Source organism: Malaclemys terrapin, chromosome 8 (assembly GCF_027887155.1).
Source record: "Malaclemys terrapin pileata isolate rMalTer1 chromosome 8, rMalTer1.hap1, whole genome shotgun sequence".
NCBI lineage: Eukaryota > Metazoa > Chordata > Testudines > Emydidae > Malaclemys > Malaclemys terrapin.
This window is the reverse complement of record NC_071512.1, coordinates 106,578,803-106,605,255: the sequence shown is the minus strand read 5'-3', so window position 1 is coordinate 106,605,255 and position 26,453 is coordinate 106,578,803. Positions and strand designations below refer to the sequence as shown.

Below are 26,453 nucleotides of genomic sequence, written 5' to 3'. Positions count from 1 at the left end.
AGGGTTGGACTGGGCTTCAAAATGCATTCCAAATCCTCATGCTTTTTGGACTCTTTATTTTAACCACATTTTCTAAAAATCACTGTTGTCCCTGACAAGGGAGTAGGGAAAAGATGCAACGGGCATCTGAACCAGTTAGCCAAGGTGACAATTTTAATGTGGAATGCAATCCCCACTTCCCCCATTGTGCAAAGATTTTGTGTGCATATGTGGAGAGGAAACATGAATCATAGCTCAGCTGGGGGATGGAAGAAGTGGAAGAAGAGGCAAGGAGATCAAAGGGAGGAAAGAAATTGAAAATTTGCATCGAGATCTTTCTATTCCATTTATTCCATAGTATTTAGTAGTATGCCAAGGTTGTGCACCTTCAGTGCACAGTTTGTACATTTGTTTCACTGAGGAGAGAATCAACAATAGGATTGTGTGCCACACATGATTAGATAGAGTGAGAATCTGCCTGGTATCCACCGCACGCCAGAAGGCCACCTGTACAGAAATGTCATTTCCAAAATTAGCGCCTTCCGCATGGGGTACCTGTGGAAATGGCATTGAATTACAGCGTGGGATATGTTATGACTTCCATGAGGGAGCAGTAGTACTATGTTTGCAGGATAGTGGGCAGGCCTGGGAATATTTCCTGCAGTAGTCGGGACATCTGGGGTTCTGCCTATATCGGCGCTTTGAAAGAGACAGCTTCATATTGACTGAAACTTGACAAACATTAACGTTTCAGCTAAAAGGAATAGAGATGATTGATAATTTTTTCTGTTCCCTTATTAAGTTTGTAGAAGATCCGTTCCTTCATCACCAGTTTGCTTTACTTCCGGCTTGCCACTGTCATATCATCACAAACCCGTATGTAAGACTTCACAGTCTGAGATATGATTGTGATGTCATACATTCAGCATTATGACCTCAATGAATAGGTAAATAAGAGAGAAAGAATGGGCTGGATGGGAGATACTCTTTTAAGACACAAATATCTTTTGTAGCTGTCAAAATATAAAAGGAAAATTGGGGTGTTTCACACTTAAAATTAATTTATCTAAATTTCACATTTGTTTCATAAAGATTTTCTCAGTATGAACATCCCTCTGTAACTTATCTGCAATAACGTTTATATAGGAACGTTCATCCTAGAATCACAGAGCACCTTACAAGTACTAGCTAATTCTCAGGGAGGAATGAGGGACCGGAATTCGTACTTTTGGGTTCTTGTCCTAACTGTGTACTGACTCTGTGTGACCTCAGGTAAGTCACTTAACCTCCGAGTGCCTCAGGGCATTCTGAGAATTAATTAATGTTTGCAAAGTGCTATGAGCACCACGGATAAATGGTGCAAGAGAAAGTCAAATGACTATCATTACTGATCTCTATTAACATAACTATTAAAAAAGGAAAAGTAGATAGCAACCAATATAAATTAGAACTGATGAAGTGTAAAAAAGACAAGGGAAGCTAAAGACAACAGGAAAAAATCCGTGGCTGGCAAGGCTAAGGTTAATAAGAAGGAATTTCTTAAGTATATTAGGAACAAAAGAAATCCTAGCAATTGTATAGACTCATTACTAGATGGAGATGGTAACATTGTTAATAATGATGCAGAAAAGACAGAAGTATTCGTAGATATTTCTGTGGTATATTTGGAAAGAAGCAGGACGAGGTGCTTGTATCATGTGAGGATGATGAAATACTTTCCAGTTCATTAGTAAACAAGGAGGATGTTAAACAACATCTACTAGGGAATGGGATAAACATCCCACAATGCTTTGGTTTAACTGGTGCAATGTGGGAACGCTGAATTGGTTTCCTATTTGTTGGAAAGGTAATATAGAGGCATTCAACAACCTAAAACATTTGAAATTTCCTTCCTGCACATTTTTTATATATTTTTACTTCACTTCTGTTGATTGTATATGTCCTTCAAATGAATATAGAGCTTCAGTACTTTGTTATTTATTAATTAATTATTATTATTATAATGTACAGTCAAAATAATGTTGGTCATTTAATACACAAAGCTGTGAAACTTAGAGCGCTAGAACGAGTTTGCCCATTAGCTTGAATGTTTCCTGCTGTTGTAATTGTGATCTATTGTGTTGTAGGTGTGCATGACACTTCACAGATGAATACAAGTATGTTGTGCCTTCACCAGGAGGCTTACAATATAGCCTACATCAATACCCCCATAAGATGTCAAGGCCTTCAAGAGCAGGGAAGGAAGTGGGGTGGTTCAGACACAGTATACAATGGATAGAGAAGGCAGTTCTTAGGGGAGCATGGGTCCCGCACTGGCAGTATCCAAGCTCTAGGGATAAGTGGCGTGTCGTTGAAAGGCCCCACTGAAGTAGTGTTTTAAGGAGGGATGTGAATGAAGGTGGCAGATGAGCATATGAGAAGAGGAAGACTGTTCTGGGACTAAGGGACAAGGTAGGAGAAGGCAAGAAGCTGAGGATGGCAGAAGGGTGTATTTGTATTGGTTGTGAGGGGGAACTGGCTATGGCCAGAGCAAAGGCAGTGGAGGGGAATGAAGAGAAAAGGAGAGCAGAGATGCAGACCGGGGAGGAGTGGTGCTGAAGCTTGCATTTAATGCAGAAGGTGACGGAAGCTAGTGGGGTGGGGGTAGAGCTATAGATATGGTGACAGCGATGGAGGAGAGAGAGAAAGGACATGTTTGCTGGGCTTTTGGAACTGAGGCGAGATAAGCAGGGAGGCCAGAGAGACACTGTTTGTTGGGGCTCAGGTGGATATGTTCAAGGTTCGGATAAGTGCTTCAGCAGCGGGGAAGAGCATGGGATGGCAGACTGTCGCAATCTCGTGAGGGAACGTTTGGCAGGAGGTAGCTGAAGTCCAACTTCTTTCCCTCGCTACTGAAACAGATGCTGACAAGTTGATTTGGGCCAAAATGCAGACTTTGTAAAAATGGCTTCAAAATAATCTCATGCTGGTAGGAATGATTTCATCATTAAAGAAACAATCAAGGGGATAGGAAGCAGAAAGGGTCCCTGATCAGTCTAGCTGTGTGACACCCAGAAAGTAAACACATAGCCGGAGGATAAGCATGTTGGATTTTTAAAATGCTTCATTTTATTGCTAATATGAGCCACGACATTTTAAAAGCGAGGGCCCAGATCTTCACCTGGTGTAAATCAGCATACCTCTGATTTACACCAACCAAGAATCTGGCCCGCTGACACCAAATCCTCCTTTGCATTACACTGGTGACATCACTGTGATAGGTGACTTAGAAAACCAGACAGATCCATGGCACTTTTCCAGCATCAAAGAGATTGCACCAGTGTAACCAAGGGCAGAATTTGATCCACTATTATCAGGATAATGTCCCCTTACAATTAGTACAGATTTTGGTCTAGCTTTGGCAATAGTATTGGCGGTGGAGAATGGAAACAGAACATTCTCTGTGACATCCTGAGGCATCAGTCTGGTGATCTTCAGGGAGGATTAGAACCAGGTCCCTTCTGTCACAGAATTTCAAACACCCTGTGGGGATTAATAAAGCTCAAGTTCATACTTCATATTCACACTGTAGGATTCTTTTATAATGACATTGTTTAAAGTAAAAACTCACTAATATTGAACATGTTTTGTTACATGTAAAATCATCCCTATATACAGTTTAGTCCAGTATAGTTTAGTATCCCCTATGGACTAATGCGTATGTCTGTATATAGTAAGCTATCATTTTGCACCTACATCTTGATGAGGAATTACATTTTCATTTATCAGTAGCCAGCCCCCATTGGCCTCCCCCTGAATGTACTACTCCAGCTCAGTCCAGGCAGTGTTCAGCATGAGTTTGTAATCTCAGAGCTGCATCTCCACATTCAAGATTCGGGTGGCTGCAATCTTCTCCATTTATACACACTAAAGACATGATTTTCCAGAGGTGCTGAGTCCTCACAACTCCATTGGAAATCAATGGGAGCTACAGATGATCATCACCTCTGAAAAAACATCAGGCCCTAAACATAGTCATTAGGCTCTGGGCCATTTCATTTCAAGTTGAAAGTGTCGTCCTCAGTTGGACACGTCAGTGCTAATCTGCCTAGCAGTTTTGTGATGGAGACAAAAATCAGATAAGGTATAACATGAGCAATTACCACTGATTTAATTTCTTGTGACGTAATCTATGTGATCTCCCAAACTCCAACTGGTAGGGCAGCCTGACATTACCCCACTGAGCCCCTTCTACTCCCCCAAGCCTTAGAACTTCTTGTACCGTATACCCCCCAGCACTTACTCTGTTTCCCCCCTTTCCTCTTCCGTTAGGAGCTCAGTCTTTCGCAGTTTACGTCTGCAGGCGCGCTCCTCGCTGCTACTGACGCTGGAACTCTCCTCCGAGCTTTCGGAAGTTAAATACTTGATCGCCACCGCATCCTTCTCGTTCATTTGCAAGCAGAGGCAGGAGGATTCGCTCACCTTAAACGAGTCCCCCCACATGCTTTGGCACATGTCAGTCCCATTTGCATACACCTGGATGTCAAACAAAACAGATGAAATTTAAAAAAAACACCTCACCCATCAAAAACATTTGGGCCTGATTTGCCATTGCCTTTGGTCATTTCTACCAGTGTAAAGAGGATCTAAAACATTGCCAAATCAGCCTGGTAGTGTGTGAGACCCACTTAGCCTGCGGCAAACCATTTTGCAAGGTGCAGGGCAAAGAAGAATATAGCCCCTTATTTTCTAAGTTGTTTTCACATGCTGGGTGCCATTGATGAAAGCCAGTGTGTGTGTGTGTGTGACCCCATACAGCAAGAAATGTGCCAGGACATTCTGACATGTATTTGTTTTAGTGACCTTTGTATCAGACAGAGTTCTGGAAGCTGAAATCATCTATTACTCCACGGAGCGGTGCAGTCTAACAGGTTCGTGGCTATCTGGAATTTCACTGTTGTCAGTATATGTACATTATGGCCATTCAGGACCCCATACAGAGAGTACAGGCGGAACTCAGAACAGCCACCCCCTGCTTGTAGGAACTCCAAGGGAAGTCAGAGAGCCACAACATCACCTGCCCTCCCTCAAAGTGAGTCCCCCAAGGGGACACGTCCAGCTCAAGGAAATTACAGGTCCCTGTACCAGTTTAAAATGAATCTGTCCTATATCTTGTTTTGTACCAAAATCTTTTTTGGAAGCACTACCTAGAGTGACCTTTATGACCACACTGCAAATAAACCTCTTCACTGTTTTGTTTATGTCATGGTAACCTGCTGCCCTCCTGGCCTGGACTCAAATAAACATTCATATCTTATTGGTTGGAGAAGCTAAGAACAGGTAGCCTTTAGGTCAGCAGAGTTGGCAGGTCATGTACTTTAGCAAAGCCATGAATAGGTCATTAATGTTATCTTTTTTTGCACTTTGTACTCCACATATTTGCTGTTGATTTGTAATAACTTCTGTTTAAATTGTTGCAAAAGAGACTTAGCTACCCTGCAAAATAAAGCTGATAAAGTACTTGGCATATGCGGGATGGCAAATGAAGCAAGCTTGGGAGTAAAAAGCAGGAAGTATTGTTTAGTGATTGAAGGACTACTGAGGTCTATTTCTGACTTTGTCACTGACTCACTCTGCAACCTTGGTCTAGTCATTTAACTTGTCTCTGCATTCCTTTGTTAGTGGGAAATGAGTATAATACATATCCCAATAGGGGTGTTGTCAGACTAACTCAGTGCTTGTGAAGCACTTTGAGATCCCTGATGGACATTACTATAAATATTCAAAGTATTATATGGTCTATTGTTCTCATTGTTATGCAGACGCTCTCCCCTACACACTGTTATTGCTAATGGAAGTGATAAGTGTGCAGTGAGTGTAGTGGAGCCCTTGCCCATAAGCATCAGTTCCTATAAATATGCTGAGTTTCCAGTAGTGTGGCAAATTCTGCCACGTGCAACAGCTTTTTGAGTTACCCTTGTCACCCATGTGTGTCCATATAATAAAGAGAGTCTCTTCCCAGACGATTCACTCTGTGCAAGTCACTCATTTCTCTGTGGCTCAGGGATCATTGGATGAAAGGTGCTATAACTGCAAAGTATTAATGATTGTTATTTGTAGGATAGCTCCTCAGGCCCAGTTATGTGGGAGCAGGGGTGGGGCCATCATGCCCGTGAGTTGCACCCTCCCCCCATTTCCCAGAGTGGTCTCTTCTTCTCCTGAAGAAGCTGTCTCTTTCTTTGCTCGGGGGGGGGGGGGAGATCTTGGTGTATACTGGGGTTCTCAGACGTTTGTACTGGTGACCCCTTTCACACAGCAAGCCGAGTGCGACCCCCCTTATACATTAAAAACACTTTTTTATATATTTAACACCTTTATAAATGCTGGAGGCAAAGCAGGGTTTGGGGTGGAGGCTGACAGCTTGTGACCCCCCATGTAATAACCTCGCGACCCCCTGAGGGATCCCAACCCCCAGTTTGAGAACCCCTGGTGTATAGTATGCTTGTGATATGCAGGAGGTCAGACTAGATTAGCTCATAATGGTCTCTTCTTACAATCTATCATCTGGGAATCATATGGAGTCCATTCCAAATAGCCCTCAAAATCTCTGCGCTGTAATGTAGCTTTTAAAGCTAAAACGGAATGGCAGGGAGCTGGCTTCATCTAAGCTGCAGTTGCTGGAGGTGCCATGCCTGTGGAGGGCGAAGGCAGGCAGCAGGCCACTAACTTTCTCCTCCCTTTTGAACATGTGCTCTCTCTAGTGCAGGTCTGAGACTGCCAGCCAGTGCACAGAGAGCAATGAGGGGGATCTAGGCCACAAGGTGTGCAAGGGGCTCTGCATCCTTTTCCCCCCTGCACACCCAGAGCAGGAAAATCTAGCCCTCTGGCTGTACCTTCTCTATTTCTGTCCCGTTCACTGGCTTAAGGCTTATTCTTTCAGGTCCTGGCTATTTCCTTACCCTGCTGGTCAATTCAGGAGCCAGTAAATCTATAAATATGCCTTTCTGTATTCCCTTATGTAAGGGACGTTTCTAGATTGAGCCCTGGTGTCCAACAGACTCCAAATCACTCACTTGTACTCTCATACTTGCTCGATTAATCGTATGCAATTCACTTTATTCTGATCCTGCTGCTATGGCTACAGGATATTCAGAAGAGAATCGACAAAGCATACCAGCCCTCAAACTGGTGCAGAGGCTTTTCGTTTCTCCAGGCCTCGGGCTGTATTCTACTTGTGGGCTTTGCTCTAAGTTCCTTTTGGTGAGTGCTCTGCATGCAGAACAATGATACCATGTGGCTGATAAATTTTAAGATAGCATGTGTAAAACTGGCTAGGCTCCATTGTACATTTTTGATATTCAGCATTAGTTCCAAATACTCCTTCCAGCCAGTCACATGTCAAATGCATGGCTGTTGATTGCTTCACCATATGGGTTAAAGGCACTTGAAGAAATAAAGCATCTGTCTGCAATGCACTGACACTCGAGAACTCTCTGTGCCTTTTGGATATCAGCAACTTCCCTTCCAGAAGCTCACTCCAAGCGCAAGCAAAATCTGACTTTTTCAGCGTTTCATTTTAACCCCGAAAGCATGTTTTTTTAAATGGTTTGGACAGTGCTTTGAGGTGTTTTGGCTATTGCCATGTAAACAAGCAGAATACTATTAATTTGAATTATGTACCACAGGGGTTCTCAAACCTCATTGCAACGCAACCCCCTTCTGACAACAAAAATTACTACAGGACCCCAGGATCTCCCCTCCTGAATCCACCTGAGCCCCGTCACCCTGGGGGAGGGAGGGAGGAAAAAGCCAAAGCCCCGCTGCCCCAGGCCGGGGAGGCCAAAGCCCAAGCCCAAAGGCTTCAGCCCCAGGCAGGGGGCCTGTAACCTGAGCCCTGCTGCCCAGGCTGAAGCCCTCAGTTTGAGAACCACTGATGTACTGTATTACTGTGCTTTGATAATAGGAGAGAGCCATGATGTGATAATTTTGCTGGCAGAGGTTGTTATTAAACATAACGGGTCTTGCACCTTGTGCAGTCATTGATACCTGTAAAAAACAGGAGTAAAACATAACAATTGTGATTGGGCAGCATTATAGACCCCTTTTCTACAATTGTCGATGATCACAGAAGGTCAAGGCCATGGATAATCAGGCCCTTGTACTTTTGAACTGAGTGTATCTTTTATACGACATTGTACATTTCCTCTCCTCAGCTCCTCCCACGTGTATATTGTTTGTATAACATAAATGTATCTTCAAATCTTTCAGTTAGATGATTCGTTTTGTTCTATAACCGAAAGCCTCTATATCCATTATCATACATGTTTCTTGCCATTTAATTAAAATTGCAATAAAGAACAATTGATTCTAAAAACCATTAACACACACACAAGCTCTCTCACCAACAGAAGTTGGTCCAATAAAAGATATTACCTCACCCACCTTGTCTCAATAATATTTTTGTAGCTTTTAGCTTCAAATGAAATGATTATTGCCGTGGAAATGAATGTGGAGTAGCAGAGAACTTGCTTTGGAGAATCCTCTTCTTTACTCTCTTTCTAACCATCATGAGCAGTATTTGGTGATGACCGTGGCCAGCAAGGGGCGTGGCTCTGTGTTTAGCTTAAGAACTGCAGTGTCTGGTTCGAGTTGATAAGCCTTCTGGATTTGCTGCCCGGTCTTTCCCGGCTGATGGATATATTTTCTTTAAAAATAACTACCAGTGAGTTTAGGGATGGTGAAAAGTGACAGAAGGTTTCAGCCTATCTCCAGAACAGGCACAGAATGAGCAGGGACCAGCTGTAGCTATCGGAAGGGCGCTCAGAGCCAATTTTCCGAGGGGCTATTTTCCGTCTTTGCTTCAACCAGAGCTGCATGGATTCTCAGCACTTCTGAAAGTCAAGCCCTTAGTCTCCACAGCCCATTCATTTATAGTCTTTTCTGCTGAGACTGCCACTTGTGGTGGGTTTTGTAATGCAGACAACAGCCCCACATCATCTCCTCTCACAGAGGCCACTGAACAGCCTTCAGGTGGCAACTGCAGTAATTCGCCACCACCCCGTTCCACCTTCAAGTAACAGTGACTTGGAGGCGAACAGCTTTGCAAGCCTAGTACCGGTCTTCACCAATGAATTTTCAGTTCAGTCCCCATCCTCTGTCCTCAGGGAACCCTGCTGTGTGAGCAGTTCTCACAGGCTCATGTAAACTAAATCTTTATGAATATTCAAAACCCAGTTACTGTATTACAGTCCCACACTACACAATTTTCACCTGCTCCAAAGGCCACTGAAGTAAGTGGAAAGACCCCCATTTACTTCAATTAACTTTGGCTCAGGCCCCAGACAATGTTTTTCCCTAGGATTCCTCAGTGTCCCCATGTGAGCCTTCATTTTATACTCTTGCTCAGAAGGTTAGGCACCACAGCCATCAGACTTTTATCAGAAGGACTGGGTCAGCTCTTATAAAGTCTGTCAGTGCTGCTGTTTAACCAGCAGGGGTCTGAGGAGGATAATGGAAGAAAAACAGGGGGAGTCTAAGGATTTCCACAGGGATCTGGAGGACAAACTCTCTTCCTCAGGGGAAAAAAGCATGAGTGCAAAAGTACAAACAGGGTAAAGATGCATCAAATCTAAAGGGTAAATATTTAAAAAAATGTGATTTAAGAGCTTACATCCCATTTTCAAAAGAGACATAAGCACTTAGGAGCTCTCATTGAAAGTCCATGGGACGCAGGCTCTTAAATCACATAGACATTTCTCCTTTTGTTGTATTCTCCAAGTTAATATTTCTCTACACTGTAGTATCTAGGCCAGTGGTTCTCAATCAGGGGTACATGTATGCTATACACTGAAATGTATATCATACACTGAAATATACGGACAATATTTATACAGTATTCCAGTTGATTTCTTTTATAATTATATGGTAAAAATGAGAAAGTAAGCATTTTTTAAGTAATAGTGTGCTGGAACACTTTTGCATTTTTTATGTCTGAGTTGGTCAGCAAGTAGTTTTAGATGAGGTGAAACTTGGGGCTACACAAGCTAAATCAGACTCCTGAAAGGGGTACAGTAGTTTGGAAAGGTTGAGAGCCACTGATCTAGACAATACAATGGTTAAAATATCAGGGTCTACTCCTTGCCATCCTGCTTCACCCAAGGTGAGAAATTAAATAAGAAAAAAATCTGGTACACCTCTACCCCGATATAACGCGACCCGATATAACATGAATTTGGATATAACGCGGTAAAGCAGTGCTCCGGGGGGGCAGGGCTGCGCACTCCGGCAGATCAAAGCAAGTTCAATATAATGCAGTTTCACCTATAACACGGTAAGATTTTTTGGCTCCTGAGGACAGCGTTATATCGGGGTATACATGTATAGACAAAACCTGGAATTGTAGAAGTCCAAACAATTTACCTGTTGATTTTTTTCCCTCAAAGACTTTTTTGATGAGTTAACCCCTCAGGAAGTAGCGCTCACTGTCTTTTAATTCTCTTATTCCTGTAACTGATCCGGTGTGCTTTCTCACCTTATTGTAGGGGATGCATTCGTTTTTACAGTGGTTCTCTCCATTTTCATCCCATTCCCAATCTGTCAGCCAGTTGTGGATGCAGGTGGCATCATTTTTACATGCTTCATACCTGCATGGAGGTTAGTGAGGAACAGAAAGTAAAATTATTTACCTCCTTGTTCTTCAGAGATGTCACTGGATTACACTGATGTCACACAAAGAAGGGCGCATGGGTTCTGCTAATACTCTGTGCTCACATAGCACTTTTCCTCCAGTGATCTCAAAGACGTGAACATATTATCTCCTTTTTACTGTAGGGAAATTGAGGCAAACTCTATCATTGATCCATGGACTTTCTGCTCTCTTATACCCAGCATCTACAAGGAACCAAAATTGGACAGCAGCAGCCATTTGGGGCAGGCACCCCAAGGACAGACCATCCTCAGAGAGAAGTGGGGAATTTTTATATTTACAAAAGGAAAGAAGCTAATAATGCCAGTTTGAAAGGTGCTGTAAAGAGTCTGTAAAGCCTCTGAATCCCAGCTGCTGGGACTGGACAACGGGGATGGATCCCTCCATAACTGCTCTATTCATTCCCTCTGAAGCCTCTGGCACCAGCCATGGTCAGAAGACAGGATACTGGATGGACCATTGGTCTGACCCAGTGTGGCTGTTCTTATGTTCTAAAGAAATGGGGAAAGGAATCAACTAATGAGCAATTAAATAAGGTCATATAAAAATAGTTCAAGAGCCCAGGTTCACTAGTTCTAGGGGGTTGAAGCTGGGGGCAGAAGAGAGGATGTTAAAGGAGCCCAGAGGACTATGGTTTGATAGGAACTGTTTTAAATGACAATTAAATAAAAAAGCAGGTAAATTATTTGTAATCATCAAGTATTGTGAACTGTTAGCCTATATAAGGAAAAAGTAACTTATTACTGTTACTCTCATGCTTCCTCCCTCTCCTATTGTTTGTTATATTCACATATTGGGCCTTATCTTCCCTAAAGCCCAGATTTTGCAAACACTTACACACCAGCGTACCTCTGTGGTCTGGTCTATACTACAGAGTTATGTCGACGTAAGGCAGCTTACGTTGACCTAACTCTGTAAGTGTCTACACTAAAGTGTAGCTCCCACTGATGTAACACATCCACTACACAAACTTAATAACTCCACCTCCGCGAGAGGCATAGCACATAGGTCAATGCAGTGTCAGTGTAGACACTGTGTTGCTTACAGCGACTATTGCTGCCTTTCAGAAGCCGTCCCACAATGACAGTTAAACTGGCGCAAGTGCTCCCGGAGAGGACACGCACCGCCACACAAGGAGCGTGGTGTGGACATACAAAAGCGATTTACTTAGTGCGGTGGCTACACATCGCCGTAACTTAGGTCAACTTAATTTGCAGTGTAGACTTGCCCTGAGTAGTTTCAAAGATTTCAGTGGAATTACTCATCTGAGTAACCCCAAGAGTTCCTAAACCATGAGCCAGGGCCAGAAAAATCAAGATTGGCTTAAAATCATGCAAATTTTGAAAAAGAAGACATTTGGTGGGGTTTTTTCAATTTGCTTTCTGTTTTTGAATCTTCAGGGTACACTCAGGTCCCCTTTTCAAGGTTTTCTCTGCAACCATGAAGGCTAGAAACTTAATTTTTTTTTTAAATTAAAGCTGAGATTCTCACATAGTCACATGACTCCAGAAGCTGGGGCAAGACTCAAAATCAAATTGCAAAGGTTGGCACTATTGTACACACAAAGTTAAGCCCTAGTTTATAAGCTCTTTAGGGCAAGGACTATCGCTACTAATGGATTTGTACAGCACCTCACACAATGGGGCCACAATCCTTACTAGGATTTTAGGTGCTGGTGTATTATAAATAATAAGAACAACAATGCATTCACATCCAAATTCGGCCCTTAGTCTTTGAAAACTTAGGAGCGATCAAAGCTATTTTAAACTTGTTTTCTATACAATGTGTGCAACAAGCTGAAAATACTTTTGTCTCACGTTTTCACATTCAGTCAGTTTTCAACAGCCAAGCTTTTATGATGCAGTAATTACCTGGTAGTGCTGGAGTGGACTTTTGATACCAGGAACTCCACTCAGTAGTGATACAATGACATGTTAAACTTTAAATTGTACGAGTTCAACTTTTCAAGGATAGCCTTTGGCGAACTCTGAGCAGAATAATCTAGGAAGTGTGTTGTCCAAAGTCCTATGTTGCTTTGTTGATCACAAGTCTCTCTCCATTTCGAGAAAGGACTCAAATCTGTTTCCATCATACCCCCTCGTGGGGGTAACAGCAAGAACAGATGGAGGATAAATGAGATCTGAACTGAGCAACAACTGGGTGGGAGAATGGGATAGTCCCAAGCCTGCCCACATGTGTAATCTGCTGCTGGACTTTGGGGCCCTGTTGGCAGTGCAGGTCATAGACTGGCCAATTCTTATGATCCAGCCTTAATATGCCACTGACAGGCAGGCTTGGCCAGTACCATTGTGCTGCTGTGTCTGGCACTAGTACAGCTATCAACATCAGAGCTTCAGCAATTAGGCTCCAATTCAGCACATGCTTAACTTTAAGCATGTGCTTAAATCCTTCCCTCTTCAGCAAAGCACTTAAAAACATGTGCTTAGGAGTATTGCTGAACAGGGGGCTTGACGCTGTCCCACAGGAACCTGAATTAATCACTATTTGTATTTATCATCTATATTAGTAATGTGCAGGGTCCTCCGGTCAAGATCAGTGCCCCATTGTGCTGAGTGCAATGCATACATATAGGAAGAGACAGTCCCTGTTTTTCATAGGCTTTTTTTTAAGTCTCAACGGGGAGCCAATTAGGGGGGGCAAAATTATGCAAGGTCCTGACATCTGAAGAGATTCATGCTGTCCAGAAACCCACACATGGCTCCTTGAGGCATGAAAAAAGGCTTGTGAAAAGCACAAATGCAAACGTGAAAGCCCCTCACACCAGCCAGCAGGCACCCTAAGGCTATGGCTACACTGTAGCTTAAGTCGAGGTAAGTTATGTCGCTCAGGGGTGTGAATTAACCACTCCCCCTGAGCGACATAATTTGTGCTGACTTAAGCGCGGTGTGGGAGAGCTTCCCCTGCCGACAGAGCAACTGCCAGAGGCTGGAGCAGTTAAGCCGATGGAAGAGCTCTCTCCCATCGGCTTAGAGTGACTACATTAGAGAGCTTATGGCGGGGCACTTGCACTGCTGTAAATTCTCTAATGTAGCCATAGCCTAAGGGTACGTCTACACTACCTGATTGATCTATCGGGGATCGATTTAGTGCGTCTACACTAGATGCGATAAATCGATCCCCGATCGCTCTGCCATCGACTCCGGAACTCCACCACAGCAAGAGGCAGAAGTGGAGTCGACGGGGGAGCGGCAGCCGTTGATCCCGCGCCACGAGGACGCGAAGTAAGTGATTCTAAGTCGATCTAAGATACGTCGACTTCAGCTACGCTATTCTCGTAGCTGAAGTTGCGTATCTTAGATCGATCCCGCCTAGTGTAGACCAGGCCTAAGACTGATCTGCTTTTCACAGGGCAGGTTACTTCACTGCTAAGTATTTTTATTTTGGTGCTAATTCTTATTTGAATGTTCAGGATTATTTTTCAGAATTCATGCTTCCCCTTCTGATGGGCAGGGGCCCATTTCACAGATGGGTCAGAAAGAAAGCCGCCCACAGGGCTCTGCACGGTTCATAGGGACTTTCAAAGAGACCAGTTTTAATGCTGATGGCAGCAGGAAATCCTATAACAATAGGAAGAAAGGGGAAGGCCCCAGGCTAGTCAGATGAATTTATTTTAAATGAAATCACTGCTCTCTCAGAATCTTATGCACATTTCTGGCCACAAAGACTACAGTATACAGCAGGCACATTCACACCACATGGAGAAAGTAGGTCACTTCCCCAGGAGCGCTGCAGCATACTAAAAGGACTCCCATGAGTACAATGTGGAAAATCTTGGAAATCCTACTTTGGAATGTCAAGGAGAGTGGGAAGTTCGTTCAAAATACCTTTTTAGTCTCTGGCCTTGGGTGGGACGAGAGAATGGGAATGACACTGAAAGCTGTCAGACACACACCCATGCATATAATATATTGGGTCATTTGTATATTTGTGTCCTATGCCAGGTATATATGACACCAACTGGAGTACCAGATGAGTGGGATGCATAAGAAATAGGATGGAAAGTAATACTGCAGATAAATAAGTACTTCTTATTTGCTCACTATCTTCTTGGTGCTTTCCAGACATTCAAGAAGGGACAGACCTTGTCCCGAGGAGCATAAACTCCCAGACCAAAATGGTCTTTTCTTTAAGGTTACAAAACATGATTTACCAGCTGGTTCTGTTTATATTCAGCTAAACCACATGAGGAAAACTGGAGTGCTTTGTAACATCACGGAAACCCGTAATATACATTACAGGCCTAATTCTCATTTGCTTTCCACCACCCTGGCAGTGGAAAAGGGGCCTTAAAATTGGCATAAATTACATGGGCTATGTGTATTTTCTTTCACCATTATGCTGTTCTTTAATTTTACATAACAGATAGATAATGACTTTTTGTATGATTGATATGGATTGTACAAGGTTTATTCTAGCTTTCAGTGGCATCTCATATTGCCTATTATGGGCCTGCTCCAAAGTCCACTGATATCCAACAGAAAGACTCCAAGGCCCAGACCGTCAAGGGTATGGTGCCTAACTCCTATTGATTTTAAGGAGAGTTAGGTGCCTACATACCTTTGAGGATCTGTGCCCAGCTGACTACAATGAGCTTTGGATCAGGCCTTGAAACAACAGATGGGATTGCAGAACAGAGTGGAGGTCGTCTCCTCGCTTATTGGTCTGATCACTTCCCTCTGAATACTTTCCATTGTCTTCCCGTCCATGAGTGCATCAGATTTAAGTTTCTTGCCAGCACCTTCAAAATGCTATATAACTCTGCCCGTCCCTTCGACTGGTCATATTTCATGTCACTCCCTTGCCCCCTCTGCTCTGCCAACGATGCTGTCCTCAGTTGCTCCTTTATCAGCTTTTCACATGACACCCCTCCATGCCCTTTTCCATGCTGCTTCTTATGCATTTTGAAGTTGTCACCTTCCAGAGTTCATGCACAAGACCCTTATCGCTCCATATTTACATTCCTCTTGAAGCCCTACTTTTGCAATGCTGCCTATCGTGAATCATGGTGACATGTACATAGAGTAAAAATTAGAGAAAAAAAGTGATATGTTGTTTCCCATTCCCCCTAACCCCTGTCTACATATCTGTCTGTCTATCCTTGGGACAGGGATTGTTTTTTCTTATCTGTCTGGAAAAAGCCAAGCATATACTGGGCACCACCATAAATAAAAAGACAGCAATTCCTATACAAATACTGACGAAGAGTCCTGTGGCACCTTATAGACTAACAGATGTATCGGAACATAAGCTTTCGTGGGTGAATACCCACTTCTTCGTATTCACCCATGAAAGCTTATGCTCCAATACGTCTGTTAGTCTATAAGGTGCCACAGGACTCTTTAAAAACAACAAGGAGTCCGGTGGCACTTTAAAGACTAACAGATTTATTTGGGCATAAGCTTTCGTGGGTAAAAACCTCACTTCTTCAGATGCAACAGGACTCTTTGTCGCTTTTTACAGATCCAGACTAACATGGCTACCACTCTGATACTATACAAATACTGTATATAAGAGATGGGCCCAACCTGGAATCTATTATCTAAACACCTTCAAATTTCAGTGGTGGTGGTTTTGGATTTGAATCCACAGAGCTGAGCCTATCCAGTCAAGTTAAAGGTCTTGGTCCCTGTCTCCCAGGCACTCAGAAATCTGGGCCCAGCATATCTAAAAGACCGCTGAAAGCTCCAGGATTAAAACCATGGTCAACAATTCTGCTCTTCCAGCAAAATGGAATTTTCTACAACAGGATAAAAGTCATTGGTGGAACACATGAGATTTATCCTTCTTCGACCTGCCTTCTCTAGCTTTGACACAGAGCAGAGTGGACATATTTAAAAAAAAACAACCCACCTCACCCAGTGCACTAAATGCCCCACTAACAACTACGTGGATGAAACAAAACAATCACTATGCTCTCAAAGGAACTCACACAGAAAAACAATAAAAGACAAAAACACCCTGTCACCCACAGGTGAACACGTTTCACAAAGTGATCACTCTGTACCTGACTTATCAGACCTCATCCTCAAAGGAAACCTGCATACACCTTCAAAAGATGAGCCTGGGAATTTAAGTTCTTAACTTTTCCAGATACTATAAAATGCAGTTCTTCAGAAGTTAATATGCGGCTCCTTGCATAGGTGCTAACTCTCGGACTGGAGCTACAGGCGCAAACTTTTCAATGTGCCAGGGGTGCTCACTGCTCAACCCCCAGCTCTGCCCCAGGTCCTGACCACACTCCCCCCCTTCCCCCAAGGCTCTTGCCCCTTCCCCCGAGCCTGCCCTGCCCTCGCTCCTTCCCCTTCCCCCCCAGAGACCCCTGCACACTGTGAAACAGCTGATTGTGGTGGGCAGGAGGCACGGGGAGGCGCTGATCAGTGGGGCTGCCAGCGGGCGGGAGGCAGAGGGCGGGATGGGGGGAGCTGATAGGGGGCTGCTGACGTATAACTGTGGCTCTTTGGCAATGTACATTGGTAAATTCTGGCTCCTTCTCAGGCTCAGGTTGGCCACCCCTGCTATAAATCATGGACTGAATAGAGATTAGGAGTGCTGGAACAATTTGTATAGTGGGGGTGCTGGGAGCCATTGAACCAAACTGTAAACCCTGCATATAATGGAAACCACTTCAAGCCGGGGGTGCGGCAGCCCCCTCCCCCATCACCTCTAGTTCTAGTACCTATGATAGAGATACTGGATTTATGGCTTATTACAACAATTGGTAACCTACTAAACCCCATCCCCAGCATTTTCCCCTCCTTTCCCCCCTATGACTGGACAGGTATTTAAGGGGCACTTCACCTTGAATGCTCTCTTGAAATGTATTAACTACTTAGGCTAAACAATCTGTTCCATCTTGTATTTATCTGTGATACTCTGAGTACATTTCCCAGACTTGAGGAGATCTGTGTAAGCTTGAAAGTCTGTCTCTTTCACCAACAAAAGTTGGTCCAATAAAAGATATTGTCTCACCCACCTTGTCTCTCATCAATTTGAATGGAAGACAGGTGTCTAAATCTTCTAGACTGCTCTGAACATCTCAACCATTATTTGTACTACATTCACATCATTTTCCCAGTAAAGCCAAAATTCTCTAGTTACCATGCACAAGCCTAAAGGTAATAGAGAAAATAGATCAAATGCATTTTTCCAGCTCCTATACGTGCTCTAACATAGCTTTGCTAAATACCAAGGTTTCATGATTAAAGATCTAAATTTCACATCTCTCTATACCTATAAATAGATGCTGGATCTGGATCACTGGAAAATCCGAATTCTCACTTCTCCAGTGGGATCCAAGATGTCTAGACCTGATGATTTGCAAGATATTGGGCTTAAAACTATCCCACCACCTGCCTTGCATCTCAAAAAGTAATTTTCACTACCTGCTTTTATCTGAGTTGTATTTGGGGGAAGCAAAAATTAACTATTTTCGGGTTAGATCATTATCATTTTTATTAAATGAGGGCTGTTTGAAAACTGCTCTGAAATATGGAGTATTAGAAGTAGTTTCAGCAGAGATGGATTAGTAGACAAAAAACAGGTGAAGAGGCAAAAGGTTAAAAATAAATTAAATTTATTACATAAATGAATTTATGTTAGTTTATCCCATGATTCCACAGTGTACTTAATAGGTACAGAAATAAAGGAATTGTATCTATATCATGGGCACATATTTAGATAATATATGTGATTATGCTGCTCACATAATGTGTATTTCCAAAACCATTATAAACCATTATATAAACTGACTTTATACTAGACTTGGAGATGTCACTGAGTACTGCCCATGCCAGTTATGTTATTATTTACAGGGTAATAAATTCAAAGGGGAAAAATTAGAGGTGTAGGGAAAAAAAGAGAAGTTGAACAAAAGAAGGGAGATAAATGATGCAGAGTGCTATCAAATTTTGTTGCCACTTGTTTGGGAGGGTCATTATTTGCACATTTGTGGCTACCCCTTACACGAGTAATGCAGGTATCTCAAATATAACTAAAACATATGAGCAGTGTAAAGTGTTAAACCTACCAGTCATCACAGAAGTTTTGGCACAAAGGAACAAACTCAATACCAGCAGTGTAGTTGGGATTGATCCAGTGAGCGGCATGTGGGGAGCACCGGTAAAAGCATTCAATTTTCTTCATGTAATCCTCACAGCTATATTGAGTGAGAAAAACAACAATTAAGTCTGCTTCTCAGCATCCAAGATTATAGTCCACACTTTCCAACAGGTTTCAACAGGACCATCACTATAGATTAGATGGAGCAGTTTAAATCCATCCTCTCGTCCTATTTGTGTATAGATTCTAAACTCGTTCCTTTGATGTTGGGTGCAGCTTCTGCGTGTGTAATTACTGGAACTGGACAAATCATGCAAAAAAGTTCATGAATATTCACTCTAATTTTTAAATGAATTAATTCATCATATTTGGGCTTCTTTTGTATTTGCTTTATACAAACATTTGAGCCACTGAGTTTTTGCTGGCACAAAATGATCAAGTTCAAGGCAATAATAAAATGTAGCATCAAACCACAGCATAAAGCTTTGTTTCTGTGTTATAGTCTCATGATTTCACCAGTATTTAGATTTTCTCTAGTCCAGCTGAAGTTACTGAAAAATCACATATTGTAGTTGTTCTCCTGGGCGTGGCAGGAGATAGCTATTACTTTTGCAAATATGCTTTTGCTTGATTGTTTTGCCCTTTCATTCTTTTATTTGTGTAGCCTGTCATATTTTAAACTCTAAAAATCTAGCAACGAACTATAAGCCTCAGTTAGAAAAACATTTTTTATGGTTACAAGGCTCACAAGACTACAAAAATTTTTCTCATTATTTGCAATTTTCCTTTCTGGCTTTCTTTTTACATTTTTTTTTAAAGACTTAATCTCATTGATCTGTTTTTTTAAACAAGGGACAAGGCCCTGTTGATACTGTACAAATCATGGGCTAGATTCAATGGTATGCGCCAGCTGTTTGCACTGCTACAGCAGTACAAAGCAGGCATGGTTGTAAATGTGGCTTAACCAGCCAGTTAAACCAGGTTTGTTACTGGTTTGTATTGCCAGATGATTGCACACCAGAGAGAGCATTTTCTAAAAGAGCAGGTCTTAAGAGCTGTCACTCCCCTTCATGAAATGGCAGAAGCCACTCTGCCTGAACAAAGTGTGATTAAGACTCCATGGATTTTGGGGCGAGGAGAGAAGGAGCAAAGAGGAGCTGGGCAGAGGGGCCAAGATGGGGGCAGCCACTTTAGGCAACATCTCCAGAAAAACCTATGGAGTTTCCATCAGAAATTCCAGAGGGAGTTAATGTTGGCAGTTTCTGCTATTGTGGAATAGTCCTATTGCACCAGGACATAGACAATATCAAAGCTGACTTACGATTTACTGAGATTCCCACATCTGTTCCAGTAGCTGTTGCTTACTTGAATTACTGGTGAATGAGCCAACTGCTCTGTGAAGTTTGCATAGCAACAGGAAGCTATTGGAAATAAAACAAAGAGACTCCAAATGAGGGTTTACTTTAACACTCAAAATTTGGAAAATTCAAAATTTAGAATGAATCTTTTTGGCACTTAATCCAAAATGGTAACTACTGGGAGGGAAGCTTTACAAAAGAAAGACTTTCTACGACTTGTAAGTGAATGATCTTGGAAATGATAATGTGCCCGCTGATTAAGTGGGACTGAACTGGCATCAATATTGTTTTGTGAGAATGTATTCAGTCAGTGCCAAGAAGCTAAGTGGTGTTTAACCAGCTGTCATATGCTGGAGGAGTGAAATTTCTGAACTCCAGACTTTTCATACAGAAGTTACCAAATAAAGAAGAAAAAAGATGACACGCAGTGAATATTGGTTTTAGTCTTATATTTATATCCAGTACAGCATTTTAGTTTTCATACTTTTTAATCAGGTCAGAAAGTTAATTAGGACTATACTTTGTGCACTGATACATCACAATCAAGACAATTATGCTGTATTTTAAATATTCTCATACTCATATCAAGCCCAAATCATCGCTAGTGTGAGCTTAAGTAAATGGAGTACAACTGGATGAAATTTGGATCAGACATTTTTGAAGTTCAGTTACTGAAGCCAATACTTTTGCAACCGGTCTCAAGGAGAGCAGTATCTGGCTCTGCAATTGGCACTGGATGTAGTAAGGAAAAAGCCAATAAAAGTTGCTTTTCAAACAAACCTCTTATTGTAAATATTGCACAGTGTTAACGTAATTAAAGGTATGGTAGGGACTGTTAGTTGATGCAAAGGTCAACTTTTAAACTATTCTGAAAATTCTCTGCCAAAGATTAAACAGCTCTTACATTCAGAGTACAGTGTGCATTCATGCATGTCCAGCTCAGGGCTTGGTCTATGCTTGTGAGTCCCCCCCTCCAGACATTTATCCCTTTTGCAGGTGGATGTTGCTAGGATAGCAAAAAATAGGACTACAGCAAACTTGAACATCGTCATTCTGCACTTGCCCTGTAAGGAAAGAATACATTTCAGTGAGGTCCTTTATCTCTGAGAAAAGTTTGGTATGAAATTTCATACTCGATTATAACACTAATAGGAAGCACTGTTTAGAAAAGGAGAAAAATTAAAAAGTGCTAAGCAAAGATGTACAGACAAATATTTATACGTGTATTTGTCCCCTTTCTCTTTCACAATATCTTAATACTGTATTATTAACAGGCAAGATTTTGAAGCCAAGCAGGACAAATGACTGAGATCAAGAACCTCAGGCACTGAATTGTAACACAGCTTGAGATTCATGTTAACATATACATTCCCATATTACATCAGGCTAGAGGTCTAGCTGGTCCAGTAGCCTATTTGGGACAGTAGCTGGCACTAGCTGCTTCAGAGGACAGTGGAATAATAATAATACCTATTTCTTATACAGCACTTTTCATTGATAGATCTCAAAGCACTTTATCCTCACAAGACCACTGTGAGATAGGGAAGTATTAGTATCCCCATTTTATAGATGGGGAACTGCAGCACAGAGGCAAAGTGACTTACCCAAGGTCTACCATCTCTATACAATCATTATTTTGTATACCTCTATCTTGTCCCCTCTTATTTATCTCCTCATAAATTAAGTAGTCCTAATCTTTTCCATCTTTTTTCATATGGAAGTTTTTCCAGACCTCTCTAATCATTCTTGCTGCTTGTTTCTAACCCCTTGATATTTCTGCTACATCCTTTTTGAGATACAGTGGCTAGAATTGAAAGCAATATTTCAGGAAAGGTCACACTATTGACTTATATAATGGAATTATAATATTTGCCATATTGTTTTCCATTCCTTATGCATCCTAACATTTTTGTTTGCTTTTCTAACCTCTGGTGCACATTGAGCATAGATTTTCCTTGAGCTATCCACAGTAATGACTGGGGATAACATTTTCAAAAGCACCTCAGTGACTGAGGACCCTAATTCCCTAAGTCATTTTTTAAAATGGGACTTAGCTCCTAAGTCACTCTGGCTTTCTAAAAATTTTGCCCCGGGTCTTTTTTCCTGACTTTTTTCAGTTAATTTATAACCTCATAAAGTGTACCAACTAGACAAAAATATTATTGTGATAACTTAGATACAAGCAGTAGATTAAAAAAAAATCATGTATAGCAAAGTTAGTTCTAAATAGTTAATTTAAAAAAACAATAAATGATTTCAGGTTTCCTATAGATACACTGGTGTAAATTTATCCTGGTGTAACTACAGTGACTTCACTGGCTTTACAGCATGGATGAATTTGTTCCGAAAGTTCCAGGTTTCTGTTGCATCCTGTAGAAAATTATGCTTTACATACAGTGACAGGTGAACTCATTCTAATGGATTTTAAGACAATGGGCCAGATTCTCAGCTGGTGTAAACTGATGTTGCCTCCTTGACTTCAGTGGCGCTCTGCTGATTTACAAAAGCTGAGGCTCTTTCTGCATCTTCTAAAGATGATGAATCCAAAAATAAAATATACAAATAATTCTGAGACCAACATTTCCCCAAAATACAGATTGCGAAAGTATGTTGGTGAACTATTTATGTAAATCTAGAACCTTCCACATAAACCACATCATAATTATTTGTGCATATTATGAAAAATAAACGGCAATCCTTAGGGAAAACTCCCCATGAACTTTATTGGAGAGTGTTGCCTGAGTAAGGACTGCAGGATCAGTCCCTATATTACCTTTCAGTATAAAGAAAACAAAATATTACAGGAAAAGAAAGCTGTCTCTGCAATTTGAGTGTTTTCTCACCTCCTCCGCTGTCTCTCTGATTGTTACCTCTTCCCCACACTGGAAAACAGTAAGTAGCTTTGCACGCTCTCTTCTCTCTCTATATCACCTAGTATCAGTGCCCCAGAGTTTGTTTGCCTCAGGAGAGTTCCTTGACTCTTTGGAAAGCTAACAGGTTTATCTCAGGAACACACACAATTGGTACACAAACTGACCTGCACATAATGCTCATTTACTGCTTGCAGATCACTAATGGTGAACAAGAAAATACAGGCACGATAGATAAGGTTTTTGAAAAAGAAGCAAAAAACCCCAAACAAAAAGCAACACCCCCCTCCCACCAACATTCACCAAGAGTTCTAGAAGGAATAGAAACCTTTCTTGCCTGATAGTATAAACCAATCGTTAACTAATGGGGGGTTGGAAGAAATAGCCTCTATGAACAGGTTATTCCCTATCTACCTACCACAGGGTTCCTTGCACCTTCCTTTGAAGCGTCTGCTACTAGCCATTGTTAGAGACAGGATAATGAGCTGCATGGATCACCGGTTTGATCTAATATGGCAATTCCTATGTTCTTATTTATTAATTATTATGATTCTTTGCATTGCGGTGGATCAAGACCCCACTGTATTATATCTGTAAAACAACCACTCTCTTGCTTTTAACGGGCGTTCTGCAGAAAAGAGTCATGATAAGCTTAACTCTAACTATGGATCGGAACATTTACAAGCAGACGCTCAGTAGCATGCGAGAGTCCTGGATCACCATGTGGCATGTCAAAGGAGACACACAAGGTATGTGTAGCAGCCCCCTGTGTGTATTTTGGGTTGCAGATGTTGCAGCAGCAATCATCAGCACAGAAGGGGTTAGGAAACTTTCAGCCAAATTCAGACACTGTGTAAGCAGGTTGGCTTTGGTAGTATTTTAAACCCACGTTGTACTCACTTTGCATGGATGTAAATGACTACACAAGGTGCAAGGCAGTTGTGAGTAGGGACTGATTTAATTTGTGGATTAATAGATTTCAAGGCAGAAGGGACCATTAGATCATCCAGTCTGATCTCATGTATAACACAGGGCTACAGGATTTCACCCAGTTACCTCTTCATCGAGCCCAATAATTTGGCTATGACTACACTAGCACTTTTATCGGTAAAACTTTTGCCCGTCAGGAGTGTGAAAAAAACCACCCCTGACCGATAAAAGTTTACTGACAAAAACGCCGGTGTGGACAGTCCCGATATTCGGGGCTTTGTCTTCTATAAGCACCTATTGCCCCCTACCTGCTGTCCTGATTTTTCAAACTTGCTGCCTGGTCACCCTCGTTTGTTCCAACTGTTAATTACCTTCACTGTTAAAATTATGTGCCTTATTTTCAGTCTGAATTTGTCCGGCTTTAACTTCTGGCCAGGGTTTTCTGTGTATTCCTTTCTCTACTAGACTGAAGAGCTCTTTAGTACCTGAAATTTTTCTCCCTGTAGATATTTATACACTGTATTCAAGTTATCTCAGTCTTCTTTTTGATAAACTAAACAGAGGTTAGCTCTTTACATTTCTCATTGTACGGCATTTATTGCAGCCCTCAAATAATTTTTGTGCCTCTGTTCGAAACCCATTCCAATTTTTTCAACATCCTCTTTAAAATGTGGACAGCAGAATTGTGCATTGCATTCCAGGATCAGTCTCACTAATGCTGTGCACCAAAGTAAAGTCACTTCCCTACTTCGACTGTTTATACAAGGATTGTATTAGCCCTTTTTGCCACAGCACCACACTAGGAGGTCATGTTCAATTGCCTGTCCATTATGACACTTAAATCATTTTCAGGATCACGATCACTGCTTTCCAGGATTTCCCCAGTCTGTTGGTGTGGCCTGGCTTATTGACACACTACTGGCTCCTTAGAAACTATTTCATTTTATCCACTTAGGTGCAACTAATTTCATTTTTTCATTTCACTCTGAGAGGCCAATTAAGTAAGAGAAAAAAAACGTATTCAATCCTGAGTGGACTGGGAATGGCTGAGCCATTACAAACATTGAATCTATCTCCCCTTGTAAGTATTCTCACACTTCTTATCAAACTGTCTGTACTGGGCTATCTTGATTATCACTTCAAAAGTTTTTTTTCTCTTACTTAATTGGCCTCTCAGAGTTGGTAAGACAACTCCCACCTGTTCATGCTCTCTGTATGTATATATATCTCCTCAATATATGTTTCACTCTATATGCATCCGAAGAAGTGGGCTGTAGCCCATGAAAGCTTATGCTCTAATAAATTTGTTAGTCTCTAAGGTGCCACAAGTACTCCTGTTCTTTTTGCGGATACAGACTAACACGGCTGCTACTCTGAAACCAATAATAACCAGAATTCATAAACTGTACATAGAATCCCCAAATCGTCTGAAGAGTTAGAACATTTTTAAAGCTGCCTCTGGCCTGCAATAATATGTACATCACCCTCTTTGCCAATCTAAGCAAACATTATTAATTTTTACTTTGTTAGACTTCAGAACAATGCTTTTGGATTCATACTGCTGACTCTTAAATGTTAGTATTTTTCTCAAAGAGACACTTCTGATGGTCCCAGTTCTGCACTCTTTATACAGAAAAGAAAAATCTGGGGTGAAATCGTGACCCTATTGAGTATTGCCATTATGTCAATGGGGCCACAATTTCAGCCTGGTTCTTTTGTCAGTGTAAGGAATATATTAAGTTATAGGTTGGTTTGAAATAAGACTTATTTGCTTTCTTCCAATTTGTGTGCATGTATGTGCTCTGGAGGACGGACATTGAAATGGATAAGACTCCTCCAAACAGCCACAGGAAAGGCAGGTCAACTGTAATTTTACAAAAACCCAGAGGATGAATCACTGGAAAATAAATCTGGGATTTGAATAGACTGGTAGGTTTAAAAAAACAAAACAAAATAAAGGAACAAACCTCAAAAAGCAAAATAATTGTTTACAAAAATGTAATTTCGAGACCAATGTTGGGCTTTTCAACCCTGAGAGAATAAAGGAGGCATGTGAAGATATATCTTAAAATAACAACATTATCTTATTGCAGTGTATAAACCTCCTGAAAACATGAAACTGAAATCTGTTTCTGTACTAAAATCTTTCCCCCTGCATTTTGCATTCTTGCTGGATTGGTGTTATGAGGTTGTTCCTAGACTGTTGGCAATAGCTTTTGTATTTTTAGAAAAATAGTATTTTTTTTTTTGTAACACTCCTTGCTGTACAAAGCATGACATGGGCTTTGTAAACAGAAGAAGAAAAGCTGGGTCCAGTTTAGCCGAACTCTTACTACAGTACTAACCAACAACTATCATGACTCCATCTCAAATTGTTAATATTTGTTTGAAGAAGTATAGTACGGTACTATAATTTTCCATTATTTGATGCAAAATATTCATTTTTTTTCAGCTGTGGAATACTGATTCTTTTAGAATTTGCTCTTCATTTATTGTATGCAGTGGTGTTGTAGCCATGTTGGTCCCAGGTTATGAGAGACAAGGAGGTGAAGT

General features: G+C 41.6%; 1 protein-coding gene across 1 annotated transcript; it reads right to left on the bottom strand.

Moving 5' to 3' along the window:
* Window positions 1-311: 311 nt before the first annotated feature.
* Window positions 312-23,049, bottom strand: LOC128842116 (riboflavin-binding protein-like). The gene is made up of 7 exons (XM_054037859.1): window positions 22,944-23,049; window positions 21,005-21,164; window positions 20,064-20,163; window positions 18,711-18,839; window positions 10,490-10,601; window positions 4,262-4,494; window positions 312-3,501 (listed from the first exon to the last, which is right to left on the bottom strand). The coding sequence occupies exons 2-7, from the start codon at window positions 21,150-21,152 to the stop codon at window positions 3,483-3,485; spliced, it is 741 nt and encodes a 246-aa protein (XP_053893834.1). The 5' UTR covers window positions 21,153-21,164; window positions 22,944-23,049; the 3' UTR covers window positions 312-3,482.
* Window positions 23,050-26,453: the final 3,404 nt, after the last annotated feature.